We start from the raw sequence: 16831 nt of genomic DNA on the forward strand, positions 1-16831 counted from the left end.
CCCAGTGGGGTGGGCTGGAAGCATTAGACAACGGCTTAAAAAGAGGCACCTTGCAGGGTGGGGTGCAGTGGGGAGGAGCGGATTTTTCACTCAGCTCACAGGCAGCTGGAAGGGGATGCTGGAAAATCAGAAGGGCTGGAGAAAGGGCTGATGAGAAGCTGAGTATGGGTTGCAATGGCTGAGATTATCTGCCAGAGCAAAAGGCAAACTGGCGCTCGATAGAGAAAGCTGTGGAGCTGGCTGGAGCCAGGGGCAGCAAGCCCTGCCCCTGGGGAGAAGTGGCTGGACAAACCCCGGCCAGAGACCTGCCATATGCTTAGCAATGAGCCAAAACTGTCCTGAAGATTGAGTGGTTTTGTAACGTGGTGGGAAACACAGGCCAAGACAAGGGGATTGTGAAGGCATCTGCGCCAAAGGGCAGGCAGATCTGTGCCAATTTTCCTAGCAGGATTATATTGATCAAGCAAGAGTGCTTTTTTGCTACAGGGATAGCCTCACTGCCTGATAAACCAAGTGGTGCTGTTCAGTGGCTGCCAGAGGAGGTTTTCGGGACAAGACTTGATCCTGCATGCCTTGGGCAGGCACCTGGCCAAGGGGCTATATACTGTTTATCACTGGTGCTAAGCGACAGGAGCATGGGTAGCGATGGGTGGAGGCAAGCAGGCTGGAAGACGTGTCTGATGGGATGGTTCCAGTAGCCGTTGCTGGAGGGACTGCGGTGCATTCAAGGGGGCTGGAGCAGACCCCTGCCAGCAGGACACAGCCCTGGGTTTCAGACCCCATGTGGGAGGTCCAGGCAGAGGCCCTGAACTGCACGCTGCCATGTGCTTGGGGGGGCTCTGGTGGGTAATTGCTACTTACCTGCCCCGTGCCTGTGCTCTGCTCCGGTACCTGCTTTTGTCCAGGCTTGGAGACAGGATAGATCGCAGAAAGATTTTCTGATGTTTGTAGGCTCTCTTTTATTTTCTTCCATGCGTGTGCCCCAAGCATTGCAAAATGTGAGTAACCTGGCCTGCAGGAGTGGGATCGGCTCCTCTTTTCCCTTGTTCATTACTGTCAACAGAGAGAAAGTCTTTAATGTGGAAAAAAGCCTTTTCCCTTAGCCTGTGAACCCAGCCCAGACTTGCACTGGGAGCAACGTGTTTCAGGCTGAGACATGCCACTGGAATTGCTTCAGAGGTGCTGGGAGTCCTGCAGTGACAGTGTGAAAGTGTGTGTTCAGCATCCCAGTCCTCTGGACACCTCTTGCACAGGCTTGAATATCATCCAGCGCTTGCACTACGGCAACGTGTTGGCTGCAGTCACTGTGGGGGCATTGGACACACAGCTCACGGCCATCCTGGCTCAAATGTTGTCCTAATGCTGCATGGAGACAGGATGGAAAGAAGATGAAGAGCACAAGGAAGCAACATTTAAGCCACCAGGAGAGAATGGGATACAGTTCAGCTTTTCTGACTTGTTCATACTCCCTGTGCGTGTGTCTCTCCTGAATTTGTCCATGTTTTCCTTCCTGAAAATGAGGCTTAGTACCAGCACCTCTTGTCTGGACATAAAGCAGAGATTTTTGTCTTTTTCTGAGTATATGAGCTGAAAAATGTGTGCTTTCCAGAGATTCCCCACAGCAACCCAGTTGTTAGAGAGAGAGAGCAAAACCTCCCCTTCTCCACCTGAACGCACCAATGCAAAGGAAAACCACAAAAGCCATCTTCTGTTTTGTTTTCCAGTGTTTCTTTCTTGATGTGCTCGGGTTTTCTGGCTACTAACCCAAAAAATGTGGCTGGAAACAAGGCTTTACAGAATGTTTTGGCTTCCATTCAGAGAAGAGTTCCCTAACCAGCCAGTACTGACTCACAGGACAATTCTTGCAGGTAATCAGACGAGATTTCTACCTGCAAAACTCACTTGCCCCAGAACAGCGTAAGAGATCAGTTGCTCTGCAAGGTGCAGCTAACAATTGCCTTTGTTGGATGCCCCAAAACACAAGGACCTGACTGAATCGTTGATCTTTTGATCAGTTTTCTCCTGGGAGAGCGGCAACACTAGCTGCAGCCTGAGCGCCAGCAGCACACAGTGTTCGCTCAGACCGTACTCCAGGAAGGGGGAAGAGGAGGAGGAGGTGGGCACAGGTGGCTCCTTGCTGCCCTGGTTGCTGGGGCAGGGCTGCCTGCTGCCCACCCCAGCTCAGCGACTCCCTCGGCTGCACTCTTCTTCATGCCTTTTCCTTTCCTTTTAGTGCTCAACCTGTCTCTCCTCAGCATCAGAACTGATCCAGGCCGGATAGATACAAATCAAATGTGACTTCCAATAGGATTCTTGCCTTTTCTTTGTCTGTGGGATATAGCTGCGTGGATGGAAACTGCGGTGTTTTATTGCTCCTCCAGTTGTTCCAATGCTTCCCAGAGAACCGTGTCATCTCATTGGTATTTCCATGTGCGATCTCTGCCTGGGGTACAGTCTTCCTCCCTTCTCTCCCTCTTACTAACCAGATTGTTTTGAAGTGACTAAACCAGGCGCAGATACGTGCAGTTTCTTGCCAGGAGGCTTTTCAGCAGCTCTGCCATTGCCTGTAGGCAGAGCATGCCCTAGCATGTGCAGCGAGCCAGCAGGGCATCACACGTGTCAGCTGCCCGCCGTGCCCAGCCCAGGAAAGCATGGGGTCTGGCACTGGTGGGAGGCAGGGAAGAGGCTAGAGGAGACATGCAGATCCGCTTTCTACTCCTGGAGTGCCAGAGGGATGTGGAGAGGAACGAGTGCCCTCCCAGAGACTCTGATGGCTGTGCATTTTCTAGGGAGTGAGTCAGGGAGGTGGGGAGGCTGGAAAATGCCTCCTGAAATCTGTCCTGGTCTAAACCTCTAGGCTGAAGCTGCCGGATTTTGGAAGCCCTGAGTCAAATACTTGTATACTGGTCAGGGAGGGGACTTTTTCCCTCCCTGGAGCAGGGATGAGCTCTGCCAGACCACGAACCTGCCACCACCTGCCACCACTTGTTTGCAGCAGGGATGCTGTGCTGAGGGTCCATGGCGAGGAGGGCGAAGGGCCGTAGTGGCGTGAGCATGGGTACGCACCAGCCTGTAGCTGCACCGCTGGGACCGGGCGCTTTCCTCAGCCTTCACCGTGAGGGACAAGGACGACATTTTGCCCTGTGTTGTCTCAGGCCGGGCAGCCCAGGGGTGCTGCTGACTGTGAGGGGCAGGGAGAGTGCCCCTGGCCCCTGTGCCTGCCTTGTGGCACCAGAGACACCGGCCGGCAGTGGTCCCTGTGGTTTCTGTTGGGCCAGTTTGGGCAGGTGGCACGAGGCCACGGTGGGCACCTGCTGAGAGGTGACCCCAGTGCCATCAGCTTCTGGGGCATCACTGCAGGCCTCAGGACTGTGAACAGGATGGGTTGTCTCCATATGACACATGCCACAGAGCCTGGGGCACCACCAGAGCCCCTGTGGCACTGGCAGATGACCACAATGACTGGCAGGGTGACAGTGAAGGATGTAACGGAGACTGGCTCTCTGCTCCAGCTGCTGGGTGTCACAGAGGGGTTTCAGGGGCCCTGTGTAACTAACTTAATTTTTTTTTTCCCCTTTAGCAACCTGGGTTTTGCTGCTTTTGGGACGAAGGCGTTGCAGCTACCTGGGTGCTAGCTGCTGACAGTCTTGTCTACATGGCTGGCCATGGGGACAGCTGGGTGAGCACAACAGAGGTGCTAATGGCTGGCTCCCTCATTGCTCTGACAGCCTCATCACCCTAGGGAGCAGGTCACCTGCAGCAGGACATCCCCTGCTCCTGGGAGCTCCCCCTGCTCCAGCTTTGTGGGGCCGGGGCACCGGGCTGTCAGAGGGTTGGTTGTACCCAGCATGTCTGGCAGAGAGGCTCCAGGGTGGAGGAGGATGCTCCTTGCCATCTCTGTCTCGCTCAGGATGCAGTGACTGGGCTGGCAGATGGGTCTCCTGTTTCTTAATTCTATGACCTGGCCACAGGGAACCCTGCTCAGTGGGGTGGGCACAGCAGGGCTGGGCTGAGAGAGCTGGAAGGGTCTGCAGGGGGATCTGGATAGGCTGGACCAGTGGGCTGAGGGCAATTGTATGAGGTTCAACAGGGAGAAGTGCCAGGTCCTGCACTTGGATCACAACTACTCCATGCAACGCTACAGGCTGGGGAGAGTGGCTGGAAAGCTGCCTGGTGGGAAAGGCCCTGGGGGTGCTGGCTGGTGGCAGATGAACATGAGCCAGCAGTGTGCCCAGGTGGCCAAGGAGGCCAACAGCAGCCTGGCTTGTGTCAGAAACAGTGTGGCCAGCAGGGCCAGAGCAGTGATTGTCCCCCTGTACACGGCACTGATGAGGCTGCACATTGAATCCTGGGTTCAGTTTTGGGCCTCTCACTACAAGATGCTGAGGTGCTGGAGCGTGTCCAGAGAACAGTGATGAAGCCAGCAACGGGTCTGGAGCTCAAGTCTTTTGAGGAGCAGCCGAGGGAACTGGGATTTAGTCTGGAGAGGAGGAGACTCAGGGGCGACAGTATCACTCTCCACAGCTACCTGAAAGGAGGTTGTAGCAAGGGTGGTGTTGGTCTCTTTTCCTAAGTAACAAATGATACAAGAAGAGCAAATGCCCTCAAGCTGTGCCGGAGGAAAAATTTCTTCACTGAAAGGGTGGTCACACATTGGAAGAGGCTGCCCAGAGAGGTGGTGGAGTCACCATCCCTGGAGGTATTTAAAAGATGCGTAGATGTGGTGCTTAGGGACATGGTTTAGTGACAGATTTGGCAGTGTTAGTTTTATGGTTGGACTTGATGATCTTAAGGGTCTTTTCCAACCTAAATGATTCTATGATTCTTACTAGACAAACTTAATCACTGACATGACTTCCCACTCACAATCATTTCACTACTGATTTGTGTATTCTAGTTGTATTTATGTCTCCCAGCATAAGCTTAGGGAAGACAAGAACATTGTGGGGCAAGCATATCCATACATTTACAAACCACTACCTACTCCATCAAAAAAAAAGATCCGCAGGAAAGTGCTGAATCCCATGTGATTGCAAAGCTGATTTTTAGAAATTAACATAGAAAACCAAGCTACCTGGAATTTCCTGGTGCTTACGGACTGTAAGGGTATGCATCCAGATAGCTAATGTAGACAGCCCCAAAGTTTCCTAAAGGAGCCACTCATCACTTTGACGGATGCTTTTCAAAAAGAAATGGAGAGAGCTCACTTCAGGTGTCCATTTACAGATATCTGCAGCTTGCTGGGTATCCAAAATATTTGAAGGGGACTGGCAGATAAGAAAAAGGACCCCCAGGAAACCCAGGCTTTTCCAGGACAGCAGTTTGAGGCTTTCTGCAATATCCCACAGGATACAATGACACTGGACTATTACTAGACAAGTGCAACATCTCAATCCCTGCCCTATTCTCTGCTCCAGAGAGCTTCTCGGAAGGATTTTTCAGTCTCTTCTCCTCTGTCACTGGGGAAGCTGGAACACACTGGCGTAAGCAGGAATAAGTTTAAGTCAGTTCTAAATACTTTTGCATCTAATGTCAGGAAGAAGAATTCAGATCTGCTTAAAAGGTAAAATAAAACGAGTGTCCAAGAATTTTAGTTTCTCAACAGCTGACAAAACCCCCCACTTTTAAAGGGTTAATTTTTCCTCAATGTAAAGGTGAGACTCAGTCATAGAGGAAAATTACGATTTTTTTCTGAGGTTATCTAGCTAGGAATGCTCTGTCCAGAAATGTGCTGCTTCTATAAATGTTTAGGGTTTAGAAAATGAAGCAACTGCTGCATGACCAGCTAGAAAATTGTAAAGCTAAGTAAGAGAGAACCCAATGCAATCCTGTGCATGGCAATGAATGCCACAGGTTCATCTATGAGGCATTTACCCACAGAATAAAATTTTTACAAAATGGTGTACTGTGGAGTCTCTTTCAGCAAACATACCTGGATTCCATGATGAGGAAAAAAGCAAGTTAACTTTGCCAGGTAAATGAGATTGACTGCGCACTGGTAACACTAATAATACGGATGAAAAGAAACACGTATGTTTATGTGTACAAATGATAGTTATTAATACCAAGTCTTTCCTACACCCGTACTGAGAACACGAAATATAATGAGATTGACAAGAAAACAAATGCTGCCACCTAGGGAGAAAGATGCAAACCCCAAGTTCAAGCCCTTCATGCTGACTTGTCTCCCGCAGGGTTCAGACCTTGGCTCCCCTCTCCTTTCTGCTCTTGCTCCTGGTTCTGTGCCACCCAGGCCGGAGGGAGCAGCTATGTGAGAGCACGGGCTAACACTGCACTGGTACCTGAGAGGCAGAGGGAGTCACTCCTGGGTCACTGCTAGTGGCCAGCACCTTTGGATAGATGTTCTCCAATAGACAAGAGTTTTCAACAGCTAGCAATATTTGTTGAGCCTTAAGCATTTAAGTGGAAGCATGGTGGGTCTGATACGTTTCTATCACACCCAAGAGAACTTCAGGCTCTCCAGTCCTGAAAAGCTCTGCCAGAAATTTGAGGTGAGATGCTTTCCTCCTTGTTCAAACCGAAGTGTGTTACCGCCTCTGGTTCAGAAAACCTGGAAACCCTCCAAAGAGTGCCTAGAGCAAAGGGGCTGAGTGCTTCCAAACTACCCACAGCCCAGCTGGGGGCTAGAACCCAGCTGTCCCAGCAAATACACCCACAGGTCTACTGGGCAACAGTGCGTGGAGTCCAGGGAACATTTTGTTTACGTGTGTTTCCTGGACAAATTTTTTTTTAATATTTCCACAGGAGGGAGAGCTGGGAATTTAATCAATTAAAAAAGCTCTTCTTGTAGCTCAACCAGGAACAAAACCATATCTACCCTTCATTAGCAAAAGTCATAAGACATCTTCTGATCTGTGTTTGACCTAGCTGCATGTTTGCACATTTTCTTCTCAGTCAGATCAAGACCATGCTGATCTGGGGAAGCTAGAAAATATCATAAAATCCTAATCAAAATATTATTGAACCGTCCGAGCTCTGACAGAAAAGAGATCCTTTCATACCTTGTTTCACAACCATGCTATTCAGCTGGTATAACCCCTTGTTAGCTTCATACAAATGTAATAAGCTAATGAGGATGCTTGGCATAAGGTTTGCTGGTGTCTAAAGGTTACAGTAACATCCTTCAATGTTACTGATTTTAGCTAGGGCATAGATGCCATGAGTAGAAGCCAGTCAACACTTTGAGCAAGCGAAGTGACATATGGATTTTAATGCATCTGATAAATTAAATGTGGTCACCAAGCACTGGTGAGTAGTCCGATACTAGTCAATTTTTATTTTCAGGGAGGCTGGGATTTTATCAATTCCTGCCAGAGCCAGGTACAGCATGACTCAATGCTATACACCAGTCCCTCTGTTAAAGAGAAATACACTTTGCTCCAGCTGGAATTGTATGTTTAAACAGTTTGAAGAACAGAAAGAACACAATTGAAAATGCAACAAAAGAGAGCAAAAGGAAAGTTGGGCAACATAGCTACAGCAGTTGCGACAAACTTTCAGAACTGTTCCATCCAAAAAACAGTTTGCCTGGGGAGGGCAAATAACAGTAAGATACATGAAAATAAAAGTCAAATTAAAAGAAGTTTGCAAAGATCAGGAGATTCTGGGGAACTCTTGCTTTCCATGATTCCATTTATTTATTATAATAAGAAGAGCAATGTAAAAAGTTTAAAAGAAAAGTAATCTCAAAAGGAAAGAAATACTTCTGCCTTGATTTAGTGGAAAAGTTGATGCCAGCTCCAAGTAGCTCTGGGTGCCGAGACTGAGAGGGTTGCTAGACCCAGTGCAGTGTGGCTGCAGCCTCAGCGCCTGGGTACTTCATCACGCTCTGACCCTGTCTGATCACCTTCCCCTCCAAATAACACACCTTCGGAATTCAGTGACTCCAGAAATAGGAAGGACGGGAGCATAGTCTGGCTTCAAAACTCTCCTTTCTGGGTGACTTCCCTGAGCAGCAGAGGCTAGAGTCGCCAGCAGTGAAACCATTGCTGCAGCCAAAGAGGCAGCTGGGTGACAATCTTGGTAACAACTGGATTGTTATCCAGATTTTGGGCAATCAGAGCATATGCAAATCAGCAGTGTCAAGCCACTGCAGCCACTGATGCAAGACCCACAGGCTGTCTTTCCCTCTTTGCTACTTTTGCTGCCCTAGCACTCTGTCACTCAGATGCCTTCCTACCTCACCTGCAAGTAAAATGGACCTCTAAGAGCACCACTGGAGGCAATCGTATGAAACGAAAGGTGAGGGCTCTTTGTACTTGAAGGCTTTGTCTTAAGGATTCATGGGAAGCCTTAGAGTCTTACTCCAGAAGCGTGAGTCCTACTCTTCACATGAATAAGACCAGCATTGTCCTAAATGTAATGTACGTTTTTAACATCAAAGGAAAATGAAGCCCATCATTATGAAATTCACCATCTTTTTGAGCTATAAAGCTTCATAAACACCCAACTGGAGTACTTACAGGGGTTTTTTTCCTGAGTTTGAAATGGATTTTTTCTGAGTGAGGACTATAATATGATTAAGCCTTTCTATCACTGTCCTACACGCACTACAAAACTGTTTTAAAACAAAAATTAAGTCTACCATACTGAAATTCTGAGACATCAATTTTTTGATCTATGAAGGTTCATAAACACCAAACTGGAGTACAACAAGGGTTTGGAAGATCTAAAATCAGCTCTAAGGTACTTAAGCATTCATATGCTGGGAGCTCTGCTCTAGGGTGTTTATAATTGTCAGTCTACATGTTGTTTTTTATTTTGACTTGTTTCATTTAGTGGTGTTCACAAAATATATTTTTTCTGAGTTTTGCAAAAACAATGGAATGTTATGCACGCTTCCGTCAAATACAGTGGAAACATTTTTACAGTTAACAAGACCGGAGTTGTTAAGTTCCCTATAAGCACAGTTAGTTATCAAAATAGAAAAAAAAAAAACAACAACCAAACCAGCTTATTGTTTCCATCCACTTGTTAATTCACATCATAGCACACAACTGCTTTGGCATTTGGTACAATCTGAAAAAGTGAAAATTTCCAGATGTGGATGTGGAAACACAGCTGGGAGCACACAGGAACTTTCTCAAATGGATTTGCCACCAAGAGATATTAATTTTCCATCCACAACTGATATTTTGTTGGGAGGCACTGGTCATCTTTCTTTTCCAGCCACATATTCATGTCTCCACATCACTGCTTTATCCTAAGCTTCCAGCCCTCCTCCAGTTGTGCCACATACGACATCCATCAACGATTAGTCTTTGCATGAAGGAAATGAAAGCAGGGTTTTGCCCATGTGCTGGAAGATCAGCATAGCTTTGACCCTTTAAAGGAACTGTAAGACAAAAGCATTGTTGTTTTTCAAAACCAAAGCCACTGACCTGTGAACGTTTGTCAGGCGTGGTGTGCCGTGTGTCTCTGCCTGCGCTTCTGCTGCCCAGCAAAGCCTGACGAAGCCATTGTCTGGGGCCAGGGCTAAAGCAGGTGCCACTTGGCTTGGATCAAAGGTAGAAGTCATCCGCGTATTACCAAGGCACCGTAAGACAAACAAAATACAATTCATCTCAAGCAACACGCCGAGAACAGAGGTGTTCAGCAGAACAGACTGAACCTCGGTGCTCTCACACTCTCACTGCGGGAAGGTCTGCCAGACCCACTCCGGAGCGCACCCTTTTACATCAGTCTTGAGTTTTCTGACTTTGCTTTGATGTTTACCATGGAAAGTGGTTCTTAGGTGTCAGCCCAGGGTGGTGACACCTGTGCCCCAGGGAACAGAGCCCAGAGGGCTGGGGGCCTCAGGGGCAGTGAGTACCCTTGCCCATGCCTCCAGCACTCCAAAACTGCCCTTCCTTGGGGTAGGAGCAGAGAGTGCCCAGTTTGTTGCCCTCCACCAGCAGGACCTGCAGTGGGGCAGAGGCTTGGTACATGTCTGGCTGCCATCACCAGTGTGGTAGCTGCCACAGAAAATCCCTCCAGTGGCACTTGTGGGCTCAGATCCTCCCAGAAACAATGAGCAGCTACTGCAGCCAGTGCTGCCGGCAGTGGAGGTGCTGGGGCCCCTTGCTGCCAGGTGGTGCTGTGGGAATGGTGCTGGGTACACATTCATTTCCTTCCCCAAACAACTGACCTAGTGGCATACAGTCAGGGCATCTCTTTCTTACCCTATGATCTGTCTTACGTGAGAAAATAAATCAGGGTTCGATGGTAAGTGTACAATGGCTATGTTTATAAACTTCGGGTTTATCACAGTAACACTATTTTGTTTAAACCGGCAAGTTTATTCATTAAGACAGGCTAAACAGAAGGTACATTTAAGGCATTGTTTCCATTTGGACTGCCTGTGTCCCTCTCTCATTTTCTTGAAAAGTGGCCGTCTGCCATATCAGCATCTTCCCGTCTTGAAAATTTGGACATTCTTGTTATTTTCACTGCAAGCAGAAGAAAAATAATTTAGAAGAGAAGCACTACACTTGAATTTAACAGAAACATTTTATAAAGCCAACTCTCCCATGTCTTTCTGTGTGTTCAATTAAATGCAGCGATGCATTTAATTGCATCACTTATGGCAAACATCACCATGAAGTAACTGTTATGCAAAGATTTATGAATCACACTCTGGTAACTTAACAGAGACAGCTTCACTTCAGGCTTTGCTACCTATAAAAACCTGGTTTAAAGCCATCTGCAAATCCGAGAAGTATCAAACCACATGACAGGTCTTGCCATGAGGACTAACGTGTCCATCACAAAGCACTAATGCGAGTCAAACTTCACAGTCCCTGACGTGGGAGCCAGTTCTAATGCTGACACATTTCTCCCTTTCACATGAATTCAGTGGGAAGGGTGTGCATCCTGATGCATTTCTGTATCTCGAGCTTCACTAAAATTTGAATGTGAACATTGGAATCTTCCTTAAGGAAATTTTAGCCAAGTGTCCCTTTGCTGGGGAACATCAGATATTTTTTTCCTTTGGAAGTCCCATACATAGTACTTTGGGGCACTCCATTTACAAATCTCAGTTTACCAAACAAGTGCAGACACAAAAAGAAAGTGATAGAATGCAAACTGCCCTAGATCTTCAGTTTGCTTCCCTGTGTTAATAGAATCAAGCTGGTTTATCCCTCATGAAGTTCAAGAGGCTTATGACTACCCACCCAAAAGCAGGGATAATCTCTACTAATAGTTGTATCAAGGATCTTTTAACCAGAAGTAGTGGAGCAGATTAGGAATATGAAAGGAAAACCCAAGCCCAGGGAATGTAAAACACATATAAAGATGTAAGGAAAAGTTCCGGCTGAAGGACAGCCCTTAGGCTAAACCCTGCAGAGGCAGCTCAGGCTGCTACATCTGTTTCCAAGGAGCTTGTGGTACAGCCAGACTAGGTCTAAATTAAGATCAGCTGTTGTCAATGCTACTGGGCACTACGTATGGAGGAGACCCGGGATGTACATTTGAGCACCCACTTAAGAATGGATTAGATCTCATAAAAAAAAAAAAAAAAAGAAAAGAAAAAAAAAAAGGGAGGGAAGAAGACCAACTTTGGTCTTACAGTGACTTTGCTCTTACAGTTAACAGCCTGCACTGCGGAACCAGGATGGGCAGAGTTTGTGCTGCACTTTTGCTCCAGGCGTCTCATGTTATCATGGATCAGCCACAGCCACCTCTCCTGCAGTACTGTTGATGCAGGTGGGGCCTTCCAGGTGCCTGCATCATCTTGCATGGCTAAAAGAACCCATGGACAGTACTGTCTTGGCCATTGAGGGAAAAACAACTCCCTCTAAAAAGTCCTTTAATGGGCTTAAACACAGGCTGGAAGTGACCTGGAAGTTGGCTGTTGAGAATCACCTAAGTTAATTTAGACGTAATTGTTTTGTAATTTGCTATGGGCTATGCCTATATATCTGTTTCTACATCACCACATTACACTATTTATCTCAGCAACTACTGGTCATGCAGCTTGTTAAGCAGGGCAGAAAGATCTCTTTGTTCTCCCCTCCTAAGGGGTGTGACAGACTGTACCTTGGACTCCTCGAAGTGAAATGACCATTGCTTATGGCTGTGAACTGTTTATCAAAGCTGAAATTCTTCCAATAAGACAAAGTGTTTTAACCGTGTTGTGTTTGTGCCACATTAAACACTTCAGAACAACAACTCCAGACTGAACTGGAAAGCCACTGAGTACACCAACTACTGAATTATTAAAATAATCAGGATAGGATCTGACCACCTGGTGTCCCTTCAGACCAAAATATGTTTCTGAGCATGTAAAAGACAGCAAAAAAAGATGGTTAAGATAAAAATCTATCTTGTGTGTGTAACTGGATTAAATCCTATCACACAAAACATGTACATTATTACATCTTATATTAATAAGATGTAAGCCCCATCACAAATCACTTAAGGAATTGAGTGGAAGCGAACAGCAGGTTTGGCTAGAGAGCCCTTTGTGCTGTGTGCAGTGCTGTATTCGGGAATCTGCCATGCACCCATCTGGAACTGCGGGATCATGTTGAAAAAAAAACATCCTAGAAATGTAAGGCTGGATCTCAAAAACTGTCATTCTGCTCTGAGAAAGGATCAAATACACTGTTTAGGTCGTGAGCCACTCTCCTGCCTGTATCTCTATGACATGGATTTTCACTCTCTCTGTGCGACACTTAGCACCTCTCTTTGACTTTTATTGTACTGATTTCAGCCCATTTTTCCAGATCCCTGGGAATTTTGACACTGCCCTGCACAGATCATTGTATCTTATGCTATTTTACAAATTGTATTGTCTTGTGCCAATACCAAATTCACTACAAAAATAATGAGTTATATACTACACCTAAAGGAAAATTCACTTTACCATTTGACTGTAAAATGCTGATTACTGCTTTTAAACCACACCATTTCAAACGGCTGTGATTTCATCCTTTAAAAATTTCAGCTGAATCATTACTTGTCTGCTTTGTCTGTTTATGTGAATGTCAAGTGGAGCTATGTAAAATGCCTTATTAATGTCATGGAGCAACACTACTGTTTCCTCCTACTCTGCTAGGCCAGTTATCTTGCCAAAAACCTAAATCTCACAGATGTGATCAGATTATCTCTGACAAATCTGTATTAGCTTTACTTACTCTCTTTTTTACCTCTGGCTGTCTACAGGTCAATTGCTTAATAACTTACTCTAACATCATTCTAGGCAACAAAGATGGATAGGCTCCTAATATGTAATATGCCAGCACCTCTTTTCTCGCCTTTCCACAGACTGTACTGTGTGTGCCCTTTGATTCCCTGTTTTCCCCTCCCCTGCCCCCAACTGTAAGTTTACCAGTTCTCTTTGCAGTTTGTCATTTGCTAAGGTAGTTTGTGCTGTACTGTGGTGAAAACGTCACCAAATTCTGCAGATCTGCATACCATCAAGCATCCTTTGACACACTTCAACACTTGGAAATATTATTTCCTTAAATGCTCTTTGACACCTTTGACACTTTTCTTATTCTGGCCTGTGTTAATGGATCCATTAACTGGGGTGTCAGAGGGAATATTTTGCTTGCAAATAGGGAAGGGAAGGTTGGGATGCCCGTCGAGCCACTACCTGTTCGAAAAGCAGAGCACACACTCATTCGAGTAGGTCTTTCCATCGGTCCCACAAACTGGATTGTAGTCCTTTGGGCATCCAGGCATACCACCATACTTGTAGCAGGCGGGCTAGGGAAGACAGGTACATAAGAAATCTAAGAAAACACCATTTGACAGGGGTCCCTGACCAGCTTTCTGCTCTGGGGGCTCCTGAATAACGCTGGCACGCTCATGAACGAAGGGCAGCGCTCAAGAGGAGTTGCCACAGCATCGTGAGCTGCCACCTTATCTTTCATGCTTTTATGGGCATTTATCGCTCGCGGCTTGGCTGCGGTGTCAGGACACACGTGTGCGACAAGGCACCGCTCCTCCAGACGTCGTAACGTTAGCGGGACACGGGGCCAGCGAGTCCCCGTGAAGGGAACGGCAGATGGAGCTGGTAAGAGACGGGATCACCGGGGGTGCCGGGCTCCCGGGGTCCCCCGGGTGCGGGGGAGCCCCCGCGCAGCCCCGGGGTCCGGAGCCAAGGCCAGGATCTCCCGCCCGGCGCCGAGCCCGGGGCTCTGGGGAAGGGGCCGCCCGGCGGCGGGAGGGCAGCTGGGACCGTCCTTCCCGGGGACGACGCGGGGGTGGCACTCACCGGGAAGCTGGCAACGGCGCCGGGAGTCGAGAGGAGCCCTGTGGAGAGTAACTGGCGTTAACGGCGCCGCGTGCCGCCCGGATCCCCCCGACCTCCCCCCGCACAAGCCGGCGCCCGTTACCGCCCCCCCCCGTCCAGCCTCTGTCTGCTCCCGGCCCTCCCCGGCCCCAGCCGCTGTCCGCCCCCGGCACCAGCCAGCGCCCGTTAACGGCCCCCCTGACACCAGCCAGTGCCAGTTACCACCCCCCGCCCCGAGCGGCCTCTGTCCGCCCCCGTCCCCCCCCGGCACCAGCCAGCGCCCGTTAACGGCCCCCGCCGGCACCAGCCAGCGCCCGTTAACGGCCCCCCCCCCCGAGCAGCCTCTGTTCGCTCCCGGTTCCCCTGGCACCAGCCGGCGCCCGTTACCGGCCCCCCCCCGGCCCCGACCAGCCGCTGTCCGCTCCCGGCTCCCCCCGGCCCCAGCCGCTGTCCGCCCCCGGCACCAGCCAGCGCCCGTTAACGGACCCCCGACACGTGCCGGTGCCCGTTAACGGCCCCCGCCGGCACCAGTCAGCGCCCGTTAACGGCCCCCTCCGGCACCAGCCAGCGCCCGTTAACGGACCCCGCCCCGAGGGGCCTCTGTCCGCCCCCGTCCCCCCCCCCCGGCACCAGCCAGCGCCCGTTAACGGCCCCCCCCCGGCACCAGCCAGCGCCCGTTAACGGCCCCCGCCGGCACCAGCTAGCGCCCGTTAACGCCCCCCCCCTCCCCCGAGCAGCCTCTGTTCGCTCCCGGCTCCCCGCCGGCACCAGCCGGCGCCCGTTACCGGCCCCCCCCGGCCCCGACCAGCTGCTGTCCGCTCCCGGCCCCCCCTGGCCCCAGCCGCTGTCCGCTCCTGGCTCCCCCCGGCCAGCCGCTGTCCGGCCCCGTTTTGTGCCGGTTCTCCACCCTGCCCCCGGACGGCTGACGCCCGCTGCCGGCTTCGATCCCCCACCCGCAAGCCGGCCGGTGCCCGGTACCGGCTCATGTTTCCCCTCCCCGAGACCGGACCGGCCGGGGCACAGTACGGGCCCGCTTCCCCGGCACCGGTTCCCCTTCCCCGACCGCCACTGCCTCGGCGCCGTGCGCCCGGTACCGGCGAGGAGGACGGGCAGCAGCACCAGCACAGTCACCGACAGCGCCATGTCCGCGGACAGACTAACGGCAGCGGGCGGGGCGGGGCGTGGGGCGCAACGGCCGCGGGGGGCGCGGGGCGCGGCGCGGACGGGGGCGGGGGCGGGCGGGAGCGCCGGGGCCGGCCGGGGTGCCACGGGGGGGACCCGAGGGCTGAGGACCCGCGCGGCACCTACGGGAGCGGGACGGCCCCGCGCCATACGGGAGAGGGAGGGAGGCAGGACCCGCCGCGGGGAGCGGTGGCACCCGTGGGGAGGGACGTGTCCCCGCTTCACCCGCGGGCTCGGGGGGCGGGCAGCACCCGCGGGGGTCGGGCAGCACCTCCGCGGGTGCAGCGAGGGCAGGGACCCTCCCCTGTGCTGCTGGGGGATGTGGGGATACGGTGCCCTGGTGCTGTCCTGGGCCAGCGAGTCCGTGCCTACCCTAGCAGCAGGTCCCCACGGGGTGTCTTGTCCATGCCGCTTCCACGGGGGGACCCTCAAAATACCCAGTCGCCAGCGGCTCCTCAAGCGCCGAAGCCCTACCAGCTCTGCACCCGCGCTCCCCTCCGGGCTGGGCAGGAGGGCAGCGGAACCAGTGGTGGGCTGTAACACCAGCATTCCCGGCTTCCCGGCTGGACTTGGCCTCATTGGAGTTGTGCTTTGATTGCAGTGTCTTGGCTGCGTGGGGAAGCTGGAAATGTGTGCAGTGCCATGTGGCTGTTAAAATCATAGCCCCTGTCCCATCATAAAGGGATGAGGTGGCCCGTGTGGAGCTATGAGTGGAGAGGGAGAGAAAACGGATACAGCCCCAACGATAAAGCTGAACCGCTCGCATCCGAAGTCATGGGAATCCAGGCCAACGGGGGCTGGAAAACCTCGGCACGCTGCCCTGCCAGCATGGCTGGGTGTCTCGGCAGCCCTGCTGTCCAAGGAGTATCTCACTTGTTAGTTGCTGGTAGGAGTGGTTAGCTTTGCAGAGCCCAGAGGTTAGCTTTACACAGAGGCTGGCACCGGAATTGCTTTTATGCAGTTCCTAAAATCTAGGGTATGGGTTCCTTGTGGGATGGGCTGTGCCTGTGTAAAAAGCTGGGGTTGAGACCCACCAAGTGTTCTGATGTACCATATAGGTACATACGTAGGCATCACAAACATCCTTCTTGTCTGCGTGTCAGCTGCCGAGTCCTTCCAAGCACGGCTTTTCTTCTCCTGGGTGTTTCCGATAGCGTGTCCTGCCCGCATGGCATCCCAGGGAGATGATTTTATTACCTGCTGAATATGTTCTTATTCCTCCAGGTAACCTCTGCCAACTGATTGCAATGTTAGATTTCCGTTCAGAGCACACCTTTGGCATTACCACCCATCACAAGCGGTGTTCCGAGCAAAAGCCTCTGGCTTGGATATTTTAAGCAAGATGCCTAATCAGAATGTTTCGAGGCTGGCGAAGCATGTAGGGGGGTCGTTGTCTCTGCTTGCTCT

At 50.7% G+C, this 16831-nt stretch overlaps 1 protein-coding gene across 1 annotated transcript; it reads right to left on the reverse strand.

The window, feature by feature from the left end:
• Positions 1–10277: 10277 nt before the first annotated feature.
• On the reverse strand, positions 10278–15412 carry SPINK2 (serine peptidase inhibitor Kazal type 2). Its single transcript, XM_040599867.1, has 4 exons — positions 15337–15412; positions 14225–14262; positions 13601–13713; positions 10278–10448 (listed from the first exon to the last, which is right to left on the reverse strand). Exons 1-4 carry the CDS (start codon positions 15383–15385, stop codon positions 10403–10405), a joined length of 246 nt encoding a protein of 81 aa, XP_040455801.1. The 5' UTR covers positions 15386–15412; the 3' UTR covers positions 10278–10402.
• Between the last annotated feature and the right edge of the window lie 1419 nt (positions 15413–16831).

Source organism: Falco naumanni, chromosome 1 (assembly GCF_017639655.2).
Source record: "Falco naumanni isolate bFalNau1 chromosome 1, bFalNau1.pat, whole genome shotgun sequence".
Taxonomy (NCBI): Eukaryota; Metazoa; Chordata; class Aves; order Falconiformes; family Falconidae; genus Falco; species Falco naumanni.